General features: G+C 49.5%; 3 protein-coding genes across 3 annotated transcripts; 1 reads left to right on the top strand and 2 right to left on the bottom strand.

The window, feature by feature from the left end:
• Nucleotides 1-124: 124 nt before the first annotated feature.
• Nucleotides 125-7,465, bottom strand: Lamtor1 (late endosomal/lysosomal adaptor, MAPK and MTOR activator 1). The gene is made up of 5 exons (XM_048359439.1): nt 7,247-7,465; nt 2,365-2,510; nt 2,049-2,126; nt 1,678-1,804; nt 125-743 (listed from the first exon to the last, which is right to left on the bottom strand). Exons 1-5 carry the CDS (start codon nt 7,286-7,288, stop codon nt 651-653), a joined length of 486 nt encoding a protein of 161 aa, XP_048215396.1. The 5' UTR covers nt 7,289-7,465; the 3' UTR covers nt 125-650.
• A 3,154-nt stretch (nt 7,466-10,619) lies between these two features.
• LOC125361191 (transmembrane O-methyltransferase homolog) lies at nt 10,620-12,405 on the top strand. The gene is made up of 3 exons (XM_048359430.1): nt 10,620-10,894; nt 11,473-11,669; nt 12,074-12,405. The coding sequence occupies exons 1-3, from the start codon at nt 10,636-10,638 to the stop codon at nt 12,392-12,394; spliced, it is 777 nt and encodes a 258-aa protein (XP_048215387.1). The 5' UTR covers nt 10,620-10,635; the 3' UTR covers nt 12,395-12,405.
• Nucleotides 12,406-12,968: 563 nt separating this feature from the next.
• Anapc15 (anaphase promoting complex subunit 15) lies at nt 12,969-14,640 on the bottom strand. Its single transcript, XM_048359440.1, has 4 exons — nt 14,513-14,640; nt 13,910-13,968; nt 13,464-13,601; nt 12,969-13,322 (listed from the first exon to the last, which is right to left on the bottom strand). The coding sequence occupies exons 1-4, from the start codon at nt 14,634-14,636 to the stop codon at nt 13,275-13,277; spliced, it is 369 nt and encodes a 122-aa protein (XP_048215397.1). The 5' UTR covers nt 14,637-14,640; the 3' UTR covers nt 12,969-13,274.
• Nucleotides 14,641-16,298: the final 1,658 nt, after the last annotated feature.

The following is a 16,298-nucleotide window of genomic DNA, read 5'->3' as shown; positions in this document are numbered from 1 at the left end:
AGGCCTGGATTCCTCTTGAATGCCCTGGGAAGATGTCCCCTCCCCACAACTCATTGCTCAGAGACCAGTGTGGCTACAGGAAATTGTAGGGTATTGGGCAGGACAGAGGGGCTGAACCAGCACACAAATGAAATACTTCCTTTATCGAGGGTGACCAACAAAAACCAAAAAGACCAAACATGTAAAACCCAGGGTACTAGAAATACAAACTCAACTTATTCAAATTCAAGCTTATCTAGACCCTGGTCACAAACCCTAGTGAGGTGCCTCTGAGCACCAAGTTAGGGATGGGAACAGGAGTGAGTCTGAGGCCAAGAGAAAGGGTGAGAGGACCCTCTAGGTCCTCTGGTATTCACCCCCACAGTGGTATCTCTACCTTCCCAATGCCTGAAGACCTACAAGGCCTTGTCTTCTTGGCTTCCACCCTACCTTGGTCAGGGCTTTGAAGGCCAAATCCCACACAGTTCTACCCTCCCTTGCTCCACCTCACTTGCTCAGGCTTCTAGCCTCACTCTCCTCCTCCTCCTCATTCTTGTCCATGATTAGTAGCAGGTTAGGGTACTGTATAAGCCGCAGTGAGGCTGGGGGCCAGGAGAGGTGGGGTGGAGATGGGATGAAGAGAGGAGAAGAGCTGTCCAAGGACTCTCTCTTCATGGGATCCCAAACTGTACAACCAGCTCCTCTTTTGCATCCACACGGATCTGAGAAAGTGCACTGTAGGCATAAGCAGCTATCCTGGAGACCTGAGGAAGAGGAGAGAACAGACATGTAAGTTGGGAGGAGAGGATCTAGGGGAAATGGGGGAATGACAGAGGATAGAAAATCAGAGTCAGGTATGGGGATGCACACTTATAACCCCAGCATTCAAGAGGCTGAGGCAGGAACATCATGGACTATAAAGACCCTATCTCAAGCCAGGCACCGGTGGCTCACACCTGTAATCCTAGAGGCTGAGATCTGAGGCTGAGATCCTGCTAGCCTAGGCAGGAAAGTCCGAGACTCTTATCTCCAATTAAACACCAGACCAGAAGTGGTGCTATGGCTCAAGTGGTAGAGCACTAGCCTTGAGCTGAAGAGCTCAGAGACAGTGCCCAAACCTAGAGTTCAAGCCCTACAACTGGGAAAAACAAAACAAAACAACTATCTCAAAACCCAAGGGCTGCTGTGCTCCGGTCTGTAATCCTGGGTGCTCAGGAGGCTCGGATCTGAGGAACAAGGTCTGAAGCCAGCCTAGACAGGAAAGTCTGTGAAACACTTGATTTCCAATTAAGCTCCAAGTGGAACTATGGCTCAAGTGGAAGAGCAGTAGCCTAAAGCCAAAAAGCTCAAAAACAGTACTCAGGCCCTGAGTTCAAGCCCCAGGACAAAAACAAAAAAAAAATCCAAGGGCTAGGGATGCATTTCAGTGGTAGAGTGCTTGTCTAGCATATGCAAGGCCCTATGTTCAATCCCTAAAAAAACACATACACAGCCAAAGAGAAAGGCAGGGATGAAAAAGGCAGAAAAGAACAATCTAGAAGAATAAAGGTGGTGAGGAAAAACTCAGGATTAAAAAAAAGGGAGGGGGGAACAAGCTGGGCCCCAGACTAAGTACTTCCTCTGAGGCAAGGCAGTAAATGCGTCTGTCACTATGGCAGTACTATGAGAAGAGTGAAAAGTCATGCTGGAGTTACTCACCTGCTGCAAGTCAGAGAAGGGGATGGGCTCGCTGGCCAGCACTTGGTGGGGCTGGCTGGTGAGAGATGGTAGTGGTGGCAGCTTCTTCCAATGTGTTAGGCTGCTGCTTAGCACAGCCAAGCGGGTGCTGACCAACAGGAAGGAAATAAAGGGCAGTTAGGCCATACTCCAATCCAGGTCCTCGAAAGCCTCATTCCCTCAGGCCAGGGAGCTCACTTGTACTCTGGGATGCACCTCCTTTGGCCTGCACCCTAGAGCACATGGGACAACTCCTACTAGGACACCCAAGTGATTTGTTGTCAGTCTCTTGGTTGTACACAAATGTAAATCAATGGGAGAAGAGGGGTGGACCCTGGCTGGCCTGCACTCACCTGTACTGCCTTGCTCGATCCATGTACTCATGCTGTTCCATGCCCTGGGAGTCTGCAGCAGACACATCAATGATGTTGCTTTGGAGAGATGAGAGCAAGCATGACAGAAGGCTCAGCGAGGGGACAAACAGGACTCAGTGCCATGTGCCAATGTCCCCAATGTTCCCACCTGCCCACTGAAGCAGCATAAAGTCCAGAGACACCTCTGTACCAATGACCCTGTCCCACCCTCATATCATGGGCTTGGGTGCCAACATTCCAGCCTTGAGTTGAATGGGAGAGAGCTCGGTTCCAGGCCTGGCCCTGTGACTCTCACCTGGCTGTCTTGGCGAGGATGGAGGAGAGCAGGGCCTGCTCATCTGTGCGAGCAGAAGGCAGGCTGTGGTAGTTAGGCTCAGCTCCATTGAGGGCTTTGGTGGGGGGGCTACCAGGGTCCAGCAGCAGCTTCCTCTCCTCTCGGTCCTAGGAGAGGTAAGAAGTCAGCCCCAGGACCTCTTTTTACTTTTTTTTTGGTCAGTTGTGGGGCTTGAACTCTAGGCCTGGGCACTGACCCTGAGCTTTTCAGCTCAACGCTAGTGCTCCACCACTTGAGCCACAGGGCCACTTCCCATTTTCTTGTGGTTAATTGGAGATAAGAGTCTCACAGACTTTACTGCCTGAGCTAGCTTTGAGCTGCAATCCTCAGATCTCAGCCTCCTGAGTAGCTAGGATTACAGGCCTGAGCCACTGGTGCCTAGCCCTTTCTAGTTTTTTTTGTTTTTTTGTTTTTTGCCAGTCCTGGGCCATGGACTCAGGGCCTGAGCACTGTCCCTGGCTTCTTTTTGCTCAAGGCTAGCACTCTGCCACTTGAGTCACAGCCATTTTCTGTATATGTGGTGCTGGGGAATCGAACCCAGGGCCTCATGTATATGAGGCAGGCACTCTTGCCACTAGGCCATATCCCCAGCCCCCTTTCTAGTTTTTTTTTAATGAATATTATTATACTTTTACAGTGAATATCCAAAGTATCCAACTTTATGGGATGTCAGATAATACTCCCTGATTGCCCTTGGCAGCTCAGCAGAGGTGGTAGGTAGTCTGGGAGGTAGAGGCGCACAGGCAGACATTATGCAACAGCCCTGAAGCTTCAAAAAAGTCTCACACTTAGTGAAGAATATATTGGAGGATAGAAGAAATCCTGAACAAGGCCCTTCCATCAAGCTGTCTGCAACCAAGCCAGAGAGGCCTCAAGCAGGCACAGGGGAAAGTAATAAGCCCAACCTCCTAAGAGGCATTTCTTAGATTATCTTGGGACAGACATCCCAGCCTTTGGGTCACATACAAACGTACTCCCTTCTTGAGAGCAGTTCATTTCTCTCAGGTGTTTTCTAGTGCTTTGTATGTGACTCCCGGACTACAACAAAGTGGGTATGAACAGTGGAGCTGTTCTCTCCTTTGCTAAACCACCATACCACTTTAAATGTGGTCGGAGTGACCTTTCATTTTTAGTACTCCTGTTACTTGTAGTGTGAACAGACTAATCACAACCTCCAGAACTGATCTAGGAGCAATCCAAGTCTCCCTAGTCCTGTATAACTCTTTCCTCCCTGCCATGTTTCAGACTCCTGTTCTAATATATTATTTTCTGGATGCAACTCTGCCTTGAATTACTCAGCTGCAAATCCCTGCTGGCTTTCTATTACCTGAAAACTGGGTGAACTAACTTGGCTCCACATCATTCCAAACCATAAAGAGCTTAGGACAAAGCCAAAGATGCAATAGAAGGAAATCCTGGCAGACTGACTCAACAACCTTAAGTGCCAGGCCACCAGTCATTGCTCCACTCAGGCCTGCCTCAGGAGCCTGCCCAAAACTTGCCTTACAGAATGCTGCTTCCTCCAGTCTTGCCTGCCCCGCCCTACGCAGACCCAGCCTTTTCACCCTGCTCTTCCTCCTCCAGCCCATGACTCGAGTCACCAAGCCATTTGATCCAATTTACTATAACATAAGAATAAAGCCATGGGCTTCTGTCCCATTACATCTAAATTCACAGATACTCTGTCTTCCTTTTCAGTATTAAAGGGCCAGTGGGGGCTGGGAATGTGGCTTACTGGTAGAATGCTTGCTTAGCATGCATGAAGCACTGGGTTCGATTCCTCAGTACCACATAAATAGAAAAGGCTAGAAGTGGCACTGTGGCTCAAGCGGTAGAGTGCTAGCCTTGAGCAAAAGAAGCTGAGGGACAGTACCCACACTCGGAGTTCAAGCACCAGGACTGGCTAAATAAATAAAAAGGCCGGAGAGACAAACTACTTGCCAAAGACAAAACTGTCTCTAAAGAAAGAGGTTCCAGTTTGCTTCCTGTAATATCTGTCCTTCCCCTACCCCTGCTTCTGACAGTTCTTCCTCTAAGATGGGGCAGTATGTCCTCTTAGTGGTTCAAAAACAAGGTTCTCTCCCTGACTCCCAGAAGAAGCCTTGCTACCTCTTTGATAGTAGACAAATATCTTGTAGCCAAGCATACGTGGAGCAAGGAGTAGGTTGTCACACCAAAGCTTATCAGGATTCACTGTGTACCTTAGCAAAGAGTTATATGTAACCTTTCCATGCTGACCATCTGGTCTCTGGACATAGAAGAGACAACTTGGCCCAACAGATACAGCACATGATTTGGCATCAGAACACCTTGGCTAGAGCACTTCTCAGGTTGGCTAAATCACTTAGCCTCTCTAGATTTTCCCTCACCTATAGATAGACATAATCTATATAACAGATGATTGGCAATGAGTCAAATAAGGTAACTGGAAAGGCTGTAATGTAAAACTTCAAAACCTTCGAAAACTATAATGTGTTGTATAAAGGAGGTGATGGTGACTACTAAGGAACTGAAGAAGGCCTTTTGGGACAGTGAATGGCTATGGCCTTTGTCAGGAGACCTCAAATCACTCACATTGATCAGGTATGTGTGAAAGTTAGAAACAGAAAGTCCATCAAGGGGAAAGTAGAAATTCAGGAGAGCCTAGATCACCCTTCCAGCCAGTAGTCTTTCTCAAAAAAATGAATCTTGGGGCTGGGAATATGACCTAGTGCAAGAGTGCTTGCCCAGCATGCATGAAGCCCTAGGTTTGATTCCTCAGCACCATATAAACACAAAAAGCCAGAAGTGGTGCTGTGGCTCAAGAAGTAGAGTGCTAGCCTTGAGCAAAAAGAAGCCAGGGACAGTGCTCAGGCCCTGAGTCCCAAGCCCCAGGATTGCTGCCCCCCCCAAAAAAAAAGTCAGTATTATGCTTTAAGAGATAATTATCCACAATGCCACAGCTGTCCCATTATGCCAGAATATTGCTGTTTCTTTCTGACAGGCTAAGGTGAAATGAGATGTACTGGCCATGAGAGACAGACAACAGGGCATAAGAAGATAAGATATGCATGTGAGCTGAGTGCCAGTGGCTCACACCTATAATCCTAGCTAATCAGGAGGTTGAGATCTGAGGATTGTGGCTCAAAGCCAACCCAGGCAGAAAAGTCCCAGAGACTTTTATCTTCAATTAACCACTCGAAAACTGGGAAGTGGTACTGTGGCTCAAAGTGGTAGACAGTGCTAGGCTAGGAATGTGGCTTAGTAGTAGAGTGTTTGGCTAGCATGCATGAAGCCCTGAGTTCGACTGCTCAGTACCACATAAAAGGAAAAGACTGAGGTGGCGCTGTGGTTCGAGTGGTAGAGTGCTAGCCTTGAGCAAAAAGCTCAGGGACAGTGCTCAGGCACTGAGTTCAAACCCTATGGCTACACCCCTACCCCCCCCCCCCCCCGGCTGCAAAAAAAGGAGGTAGAGCCCTAGCCTTGAGTAAAAGAGCTCCAGGCCCAAGTTCAAACCCCACAACCCACCAAAGAAAAAAAGAAAATATGCATGTGTTCCTTGGGTGTTTTGAAAATTGAGATCAGGAAAACATTCATGCCTCTGATACACAAACAGCACTTAACAGCTTAAGTCCTTAAGCCAAAATACTTACAGGGGAAAGAATAACTTCCCAAGTACCAGAGATACACAACGTACTTCCCTGATTTCATCTCTCAAGATGGCAAGCTACCAGGTGCTGATGGCTCAAGCCTGTAATCCTACTCAGAAGGCTGATATCTGAGTATCGAGGTTCAAAGCCAGCCCGAGCAGAAAAGTCTCTGAGACTCTCATCTCCAACAAACTACTCAGGAAAAGCTGGGGCACTGGGGCTCAAGTGGTAGAGCGCTAGCCTGGAGCACAAGGCTCAGGGACAATACTCAGGCCCTGAGTTCAAGCCCCAGGACTGGCAAAAAAAAAAGACTGCAAGCTACTGGATGATACTATTTTACTTGTCTCTGTGCCTACTGTGTCAGCAATGGTGAATAGCCAGCAGCCTGAGACTTCATCCTGGGAAAGACCTCCTCCTCAAGGGTGGTCAGGCCAGGTGGGGCAGGAATTGAAGAGTGGAGAGAAATGAAACTATATAAAGGGGAAGAGAGAATTTAAGAACAGGACAAATCTCCAATCTAACCTTTTCTCCAAAGAGAGTGTTCTCAAGCCCTCGGTTTAGAGGAACCTTCAGGAACCCTCGGGGTCTGAAGGGAGACAGGCCCAACTCAGAACCAAACAACTTTCCCCATCCATTTATTTCCCCCTAACAAAGCCAACCCTAAATTCGAGTTAATGCTCCCCAAACATGCCCACACTTCCTGATGCCCTCGCTGCACTTCTTAAACTCAGTGGCCAACTCGAATGCCATCAACTTCTCTGACATCAAACCGGCGGTGACTCTAGGAAAAGGCTCTGACTCTAGGGAAAGAAGCGACACAAATGGATTCGTTTCGGGAGACTTAGTTTACCCACCTCTACAATGGATCCGCAAACTCCGCGAATACAACAAACGAGGTGGAGGGGAGTACTTCCCGGGGAGCTAGTGAGGGAACCCTGAACGGGGCTGGGGACAGGGGAGAACACGGAGGAGTTGCCGAGTGAGAGAGCCGGCTGCCTGCATAACCCCAGGCGAGGAGTGTAGACCTGGAGCTTTAACAGGTCAGCCCCGCTGACAACCCGCCCCCCCCCCCGGCTCCCATAATCTGTCCCCTTCAGGCCTCCGTACTCGGTGAGCTCTGCAGTCCGACTAATCTCGGTGGGATTTTTTCTTTCTTCCTAGGCCCCAAGCCCAAGAGTCGTAAACCTCACTCCCGAGCCCCGTGTGCCGCGCACCTGGTCCGAATCCTCGTTTTCGCTGCTGTAGCAGCACCCCATGACCGGGGTCGGGCCGGGCGCTCAAGCGGCGCCGTGGAGGGACGGTGTCCGTCAGGAGTCCTTCCGGTCACATGACCCGCGGCCGCCGCTCGCCAGCAGCCACCCGCTCCCCTCCCCCAGCTTACCCAGTCCGGGAGCCGCTGAGGCGCCTCTGCCTAACCCCGACTTCCGGCCCCGTTTCTGGTCACGTGGTCATCGCCAACCAATAGAGAAGGCGCGCCCTGGGAGACGGGACACGTGAGGCGAAGGAAGGGCGGGGCCTATCACATGACCATCATCTTCCCAGTTGCTTTTTTTTTTCCTTCTTGTTTTGCTGTAGCCGTGTATTGACTTCGTGCCTCCGCTTCGCTAGGCGAGCGTTCCGCCACTTGATTCACGCCCTCAGCCCAGCTTTCCAGTTTCTGAGCTCGAATCTTCTCCACCAGAGTGGCCTGCTTGTGAATTTGTGCGTTGTGATCACACAGCCCCAAAGCCACCCTTTCAGACCAGTGAGCACAGCCGTCCCAAATGTTACATCCTGTCCCATACACCACGTGAGGGGTGCGCGTGCGCGCACGTACACACACGCACGCACGCACGCACGCGCACACACACGCCTGCCGATGCTTGATGCCTAAATCCTGGAGTAGATTGGGGCTTATTCTTTGTACAAGCTGAAACCGAGTGGTGGTCCATCTTGAGAAAGGAACCTTATAAGCACCATGTCTCGGTCTCCTTGCTCTCAAGCTTTTGTCTTCGGTCTTGCCTTTTTACAGCAGCCATTGTAATCTAGCACATAAAGATGACCGTCCAGTCTCTTCCCATATTTCCCCTGTCCATAGACACAGGTCTAAACCTGTCATTCCAAATTACATATTGTCTGGAACCTGCCTCCTATTTTATGGCGGTGAGGTGGAGAGTGGCTCAGGGAAATAGGTGGCAATTTTGTGACTGACATCCTGAACTTTGCACCTGTGGCCTGGGATACTTTACTCACTACTCTGCCTACTATCTTCAAATTTCAATTCAAAGTTTCACCACCACCACCACCCCCTTAGGGAGAGCAAGTGTGCTGTGGAGATGTGTATGATGTGTACTTCTGATTGCCTTCTCTGACCTAGTTCTCGAAGTATCTCCAATTCTAGTTGCTTAATCATTGACCACTGCCATTGACCCTGTATTAAAGCCACAAATATTTTCTGTCTACTACATGCCACCCAACATTCTTAAGAGACAGCCATTCAGAAAACTGCAAAGATCTTGTATCCATGGAGCATCTAACCTAGTGATCACAGCATCTATATTCTATTCTTCCTGGGCCAGTATCTTTTACCAAACTTGAAGTTCCTGGAGAACAGGGAAAGGCTATGACTCTTCTCTGTGACCCAAGCCTTAACACTTGCTTAGAGAAATTGAATTCTGAATTGAGGAAGTTGCAATCTCTCCATTACTATGGCTCACACCAACCCTTGTGACCTGAACCAAGGGATTGAAGAAGAGACAAGACCTAGAAGCACTTATTTCTCATCAAATCAAGACCCTGGAGTTCTGTTTTTTTGTTTGTTTGATTATTTTTTGGTCATTTGTGGGGGTTCTTTTCGTGGTACTGGGGTTTGAACTCAAGGCCTTGGGCCAAGAGCTCAATCACTTAAGTCACACCCCCAGCCCTTCGGTTACGATTTTTGGAGGATAGACAGCAGCTTGAGTTTGTTCCTGGTTCTGGTAACTTGAACTGCAAGTTTCAGATAACAGCAGCAGCTTCAGCATCAATAATTGAAAGCAGATCCAGCCTCTGCCTCAGGGTTACTTCCTCCGAAGACTTCCCCTCCTGTCCTGTCCTCCCATCTTCCCTAAGCAGGAGCCTGCAGCCCAGGTAAGCAGGGCCCTTGAGCCTCCAGCCAGGTAAGCAGGGTCTTATGGGTTTTTAAACACATCACTTCACATTTGCCATCACTCACCTATTCATATCCATTCATATCTTACGCTCTCACTCTTCGTTTCTCTTATACCAAGGAGGCCTGCCAGGTCAGATCTAAGGGGAGGAATGGTCTAGTACTTAGGAGAAGAGGGGGCAACCATCCCCTTCGTGAGAGAAACATGTGGTATGTGGATTTGTGGATATGTATGCACAGAGAATTCATTAAGGAAATTCTTGGAGCACAGGGGAAGAGGGGAGATAGATCTGAAGAACAAGTATAGAATCAAGAACTCTTTCCACCTGCAGGGAAGAGCCAACAGAGGGCAAGCCCTGAGGTGGAAAAGATGGTATCTCATCCAAAGACCCTGTTGACTGTTTTATTTTTGGAAATAGTGTATCTGTATAGTCTAGGTTGGCATCCAACTTAAGATCCTCTGCCTCCAAATACTGGGATTACAGGTGTGCACACCATATCAGGCCTACCTAAAGTGTTTTTGTTACTTTTTACTGAGGCAGAGCATATCAGTGAGGGGTTTCTGACTACAAAACTTAGTTCTTATGCCATGTAGTAATGAGTAGTGGGTCAGAAAAGACCAATTAGAAAAGGACTATGTAGAGGAAATGCCAGAAAAAAACAACTGGTAAAAGAAGTTATAACGAGGGCTGGGGATATAGCCTAGTGGCAAGAGTGCCTGCCTCGGATACACGAGGCCCTAGGTTCGATTCCCCAGCACCACATATACAGAAAACGGCCAGAAGCGGCGCTGTGGCTCAAGTGGCAGAGTGCTAGCCTTGAGCGGGAAGAAGCCAGGGACAGTGCTCAGGCCCTGAGTCCAAGGCCCAGGACTGGCCAAAAAAAAAAAAAAAAAAAAAAAAAGAAGTTATAACGAAGGGGTGACACTAGGAGGAAATTGAAATGGGCTGGGGGAACAGTGTGTAGATGGAACCAAAGGCCAATACCCTGCTGAATGTGGATAGTATGGAGTCCTAAAAAGTGCATAGGCTGGGGCTGGGAATATGGCCTAGTGGCAAGTGATTAACTCATATACATGAAGCCCTGGGTTCGATTCCCCAGCACCACATATATAGAAAACGGCCAGAAGTGGCGCTGTGGCTGAAGTGGCAGAGTGCTAGCCTTGAGCAAAAAGAAGCCAGGGCCAGTGCTCAGGCCGAGTCCAGGACTCCAGGACTGGCAAAAAAAAAAGTGTGTAGGCTGGGAATCATACAACCTAGACTCAAATCCCAGTTCTACTATGTGACTGAGCTTTTATGAACCATGGTTTATAAAATAAGAGCATATTAATTGCTACTAATAAAGGCTACAAAGATGACAGTCATTCCGTATATCACCTCTATAACAACTTTTTTAGAAGCAAGGAGAAAAAATGATAGGCAGATAATGGAGGTGGGTCTTCCTGTCTCCCTCCATCCTAGGGCCCAGGTAGGGACCATGTCCCCTGCTATTGCACTGGCATTCCTTCCACTGGTGGTGACGTTGCTGGTGCGATACCGGCACCACTTCAAGCTGCTGGTGCGCACAGTCTTGCTGAGGAGCTTCCGAGACTGCCTGTCAGGACTGCGGATTGAGGAACGAGCCTTCAGCTATGTGCTCACCCATGCCCTTCCTGGGGACCCTGGACATATCCTCACCACTCTGGACCACTGGAGCAGCCACTGCGAGTACCTGAGCCACATGGGGCCTGTCAAAGGTCAGTGCCCCCTTCCCTAACCTTCTGCTCCAAGAAGTACTACTAAGAAGGTAGAGAGGGCCGGGAATGTGGCTTAGTGGTAGAGTGCTTGCCTAGCATGCATGAAGCCCTGGATTCGATTCCTAAGTACCACATAAATAGAAAAGGCTGGAAGTGGCACTGTGGCTCAAGTGGTAGAGTGCTAGCCTTGAGCAAAAGAAGCCAGGGACAGTGCTCAAGTCCTGAGTTCAAGCCCTGCGACTGGCAAAAAAAACATGACACTAGAGAAAGATACAGCATATAGTTGATCCTGCACAGTTATTTGGAATGGCTGTGATACAGGCCCCAGGTGGGAAGAGCTTAGAGCTCTTAAGCTCTTAAGCTGTAAGATATGATGTGGTCTAAGGAGGTCCGGATTGCCACATTCAGTCCCAAATGCCTTTAGGCTCATGACAGCCAGAGACTGACAGACCTGAGGCAGATTTCTAGACTAGACTTGGCTCCTGAGAAGACCCCAGCTTGGTGGCAGCTAAGGCAGGCAGGTGGGAACCTCAAATCACTTTTCATCAGGGGCTCTGTATCCTTTTCCTTCCCCGCAGGTCAGATCGTGATGAGGCTGGTGGAGGAGAAGGCCCCTGCTTGTGTCCTGGAGTTGGGCACTTTCTGTGGATACTCTACATTGCTCATCGCTCGTGCTCTGCCCCCTGGGAGTCGCCTCCTCACCGTGGAGCGTGACCCACGCACGGCAGCAGTGGCTGAAAAACTCATCCGGCTGGCTGGCTTCGATGAGCACATGGTCAGCATCCCCATCTCCCCAACTCTGACCCCCCCCATCCCCACCCCCACCCCCCCCCTTACCGCAGGCCTTCTCTTAGCTAGTCCTCCTTTATGGTAGCTGTGATCTTGGAGGGCCTGTGACTTCCTACCTTCCTGCCCTCCCCCCCAAGCCATTTACATTTACACTTCTTTCCTTCTGGATGACAAAAGCAGCAGCTAAGATAACACTTTTCCGAAGCTTTATTAGCTCTGTTAGCTATGTGACCTTCAGGCTAATGCACGTGCCCTCTGAAGCTCAGCTTCTCTGTGGGCAAAATGGACATCACAGCACTGTTCTGGACATCTTGGGGTTCGGGACTTCTTGAGTCTGAAATAGGAAAGCAATCCCTCCTGCCCTCACTCCAGCTCCTCCTATCCCTACAGGTGGAGCTCATCACAGGCAGCTCGGAAGAAGTGATCCCGAAACTAAGAGCCCAGCACCAAGTGAGCCGGGCAGACCTGGTGCTCCTAGCACATCGGCCTCGATACTACTTGCGGGACCTGCAGCTGCTGGAGGCTCTGGCACTGCTGCCAGCCGGTGCCATTGTGTTAGCTGACCATGTGCTCTTCCCTGGGGCACCCCGGTTCCTACAGTATGCTAAGAGCTGTGGCCGCTATCGCTGCCGCCTCCACCATACTGGTCTTCCAGACTTCCCCGCCATTAAGGATGGCATAGCCCAGCTCACCTTTGCTGGACCTGGCTGAGGTCCAGGACCCCCACCTAAGAAAGGACCTCAGAACATCCCTTTCCCTTTCTGTTTGAGAGCCAATACAAGCTGGGCTCAGGGCTGAAGAGGTTGTCTCCCCAACTTTGCCCCTTTCAGCCTCCACATGACCTGAAGTGTCAATCTTATCAGGCTGTTTGGTCCTCCTGATTCCCTCCTTCTAAAGAAAGCCATGGACTACAAATGAACTCCCAACCCAGTTCTATCAGCAATTTTCTGGGTGATACCATGGGAATCTTGCCCTGCTCTGAGATTTAATCCACTCTCTTCACATAGGGCCTCTGGCTCTGGGCCTCAGAAAGTCTCCCCTCCTTAACCCATGTCATTTTGGCAGGATCATAAGAAACAGCAGACAATGAAAAAACATGCAGGAATGGCTTTGTGAAAACTGGACTAAAGGAAATGGTACAGGAGCCTAGATTTAGGCTCCCCAACCAGAGCCCACCTGGTCCATTAGGTTTGCTTGCTATCCCTTCAACACCACCTACCCCACACCCCAGGAAGATGTTGGATTCCTTTGGACACCACCAACAGATAGGGAATAGACATGGGGGAAAAAAATCAGTCCTGTGTCTTTATTAAAGAGGGGTTAATAAGGGGAAAACCTGGCAACAAAGGGGTGAGGTACTGGCCAGGAAGGTAGGGCAGATTGGGGCTCAGACTCTGGGGATTCAAGAGCAGACTGATGGCCTGGGAGGGGCCCAAGGAGATGGAGACCAAGTCCTGGTAGCAGCTGAGGAAGTGACCAAAAGTGAGCCTTCAGCACCAGGGCCATCAGATGGTTTTGTGGGTTGGAGCTGAGGTGCACAGTAGGTTAGGCTGGCTTGCAATCTCCCTGAGGCCATCTTGCCTTGGTCTACCTAGATCATCCACTGGTCTTGATCTTGTTCGTTGCCTTCCATGTCCACCTGGAGAGGAAGCTGGGTGTGGGTGGGGAGGGGCCTCAGCCAGCCTCCGCTCCAGATCCTGTCCCCGGGTGTATCCAGAGTGTCTGTACCTTTTGGTCATCACTAGGTCAGGGACAGGGGCTCAGGTACACTTCCGCCTACCTCATTGACCTCTCCATCATCAGGTGACTCATTATAGTCATTCATCTCATCCATGTCCTGCATGTCCTCATCATCTTCTGAATCCTCTTCACTGTCTTCATCGTCTTCATCATCCTCCTCTTCCTCGTCATCATAGTGCTAGTGGGGCAGGAGAGAGCCTGTAGGTGTTTCACGGCTACCTGGACCAGTTTAAAAGCTGGCCCACTTCCAAGGGCCTTCTTCATTCTGACCCTGTCTCCCTATTCTCCAGTCTGGCAAGATGGTAGGTGATCTGTAGGACCTTAGTAAGAGGCCTAATGCCCACTCCTCCCTCAACCTCTACTTTCTGGTCTCCACCCAGACTGGGAACCTCAACTGCTCTAAATCAGAGGCTGAATATTCAGATTAGATCAGAACCCTGCTCTATTGCAAGTCTCACTGAGGCCTCACCTGCTGGAGCCACTTACCTCTGAGGCTGGCTTGCCAATAGGTACCAGGTTGTTGTCTTTCTCTGCAATGCTTTGAGCTGTGGGCAAGGGACAGAGGAGAGCAGGACTGAAACAGAGCAGTCAGATACATGCAACAACCTCACTGTGCCTCCAAGAACAACCCTAAGTGTTAGAGAGAAGCTTTCTCCCAGTTATCTCCCAGTCCTCAGGAATAGTTGCTGAGTTACTCTCCTGTCATCGATGACTTATAAAATTGATTCAGCTACATAAACTCTCTGGGCCTTGGTTTCTTCATATAATTATAGTAAGGGTGAAATGAAAGACATAGCCTAGAATACAGCATCTTTTAAGTCCTCAAAAGTAGTTAATTACAAATACTTGGGCTTTAGGGAAAAGAACTTGAGCTGAGTGTCAGAAGTCCCATGGTCCTCTAGCAAATTAGGATACCACAAGATGAGAAACATGTCCTCCGAATCTCCCAGGCTGACTATTCCCAGCTCAGGGTACAATGTTCTTTCAGAACAGGTCTGAGTATAGCTGGGTCATGAGGCTGTGTGTGTGTGTGTGTGTGTGTGTGTGTGTGTGTGTGTGTGTGTGTGTTTGTCTGTGCTGTGTCTTCACTCACCCAGGCCTGATGTTGCTGTTCCTGCTGCTGTAGCTCAGTCTCCTCCACACAGGGTCGATCCAGATTAAACCACAGTGTCTCAGTCACACGAGGGAAGAGTGATGGGAACAACGTGGACATGGCTCCTAGAATGAGGGGAAGGGTAAAGTGAATGTGTGTGTTTTTTAAAATTTGGTTGTAATTTGATTTAGGGATGGGGTGGAGTGGAAGGTTGCAGACAACCAGTCCTTCCTTTAGGCATGAAACAGACCTGGATTTGAGTCCTTGCTCCACCACTTACTAGCTGCTTGACTTTGGCCAAGTCACTTAACCTCTCTGGGCCTCAGTTCCTCATCTGTAAAATGGGGATAATAAACAATTATACCATCCTCAAAGTTATTCTAATAATTAAGTAAAATAACGAATAAATAAAGCTGTAGGCTGCTCAAGGAGGGAAGAGACTGGAGCCAAGTGTAGAGATGGAATCCAGAATACAGACTGGCACTATGAAATTACACACATTAGACATGGAAGGGCTCTCCTAAAATATGTTTATGCCCTCCAAATCCTAAGTTTACATTATTGCTCCTTTGTGACTGTCCATACCACACTCATTCGGTGGGGGGAAAAAAAGCATATTAACCACCTCTTTAATTAACCATGATCAATTCTGTCCGGGTTGGGGAGGTGAAGTTTGCACCATGTACAAGCAGGGTTCAAGTAAGACATTCTGGAAGGCATGAACAAATGGATAAATGGAAGATTGAATGGACGGACTAACATATGCAAGAACAAATAAAATCAGCTTTTGTGGGCTGAGGGCTGCTGACCAAGAAGGTCCCAATCTGTGACCTTCAGTTCAACAGACAGGAAACAGGTTTTAGATCACACAGTGGATCAGGGTTTAGAACTGGAGCACGGGAGGGATCCAGGCACGGCACTGGAGAGAGAGAGAAGAAAGGAAGGATCTATGTCCAGTTCAGCCTAATTCATTTGGTCGATCCAGGACCAGCCGCGGCCACGAACGGCCAACGGTTTCCCAGCCAGCCGAGTAACAGGCGCAATAGCGCCTACCCTCCGATCCTCGACAAAATGACAGGCCAGAGCCTTTCATCCAAAAACCCAACCCACCTCCCTAAAGCCACCGCCCATCCTTTGCTCATTATGATAATGACTGTGAGGTTGACCAACGAGAAGAAGGCAGAGGCGGGACTCGGACGGAAATTTGGCCTTAAACAGTTGCTAATCGTGAAATGGGCGGGGCCTAGGTAGGGCCAATTAACGGAAAGAAACGCTGGGTGACGGAAAGTGACACCAATGAATGACGGGTCTTGTGTAGTGGGGTGGGGCTTAGCTTCTAGGAAGCGGCCAATGAGCAGGAGCTCCTTATAGGCGAAGGAACCTGAACACGGAGCTCTAAGGAGGCGAGTCAAAGAAACTGATCTTCTCTGGGGGAAAAGAAGAAAGAAGGAGGAAGGAGACCCCCCCTCCCCCCACAGCCTTGCTTCTGTACTTACCGCGCCGGGAGGCGGCAGCCGGCGGCGACCCGGAAGCGCTTCACCTGGTCGGAGCGGAAGAACCCACCAGAATCCGGGACCCAACAAACGCATGCGTCCTACGTCTCCTTTTGTTTCCGCTCCCGCTCACGTGACAGGAAGTGGCGTCAGATACCTAGCTACTTGGGGAAGTCTTTCGTCGTGACTACCTATTGCCCCGCCTTGAATCTCAGCCAATCGGCCTCTCCATCCGGCCATCTCATTTAATCCCGCCCTCCCACCCCTGTCAAAACTCGCGCTAATCCCT

The sequence above is a fragment of the Perognathus longimembris genome, chromosome 13, assembly GCF_023159225.1.
Source record: "Perognathus longimembris pacificus isolate PPM17 chromosome 13, ASM2315922v1, whole genome shotgun sequence".
In the NCBI taxonomy this organism is placed as follows: domain Eukaryota; kingdom Metazoa; phylum Chordata; class Mammalia; order Rodentia; family Heteromyidae; genus Perognathus; species Perognathus longimembris.
The sequence above is the reverse complement of the archived record's forward strand: the minus strand, read 5'-3'. Positions and strand labels throughout refer to the sequence as shown.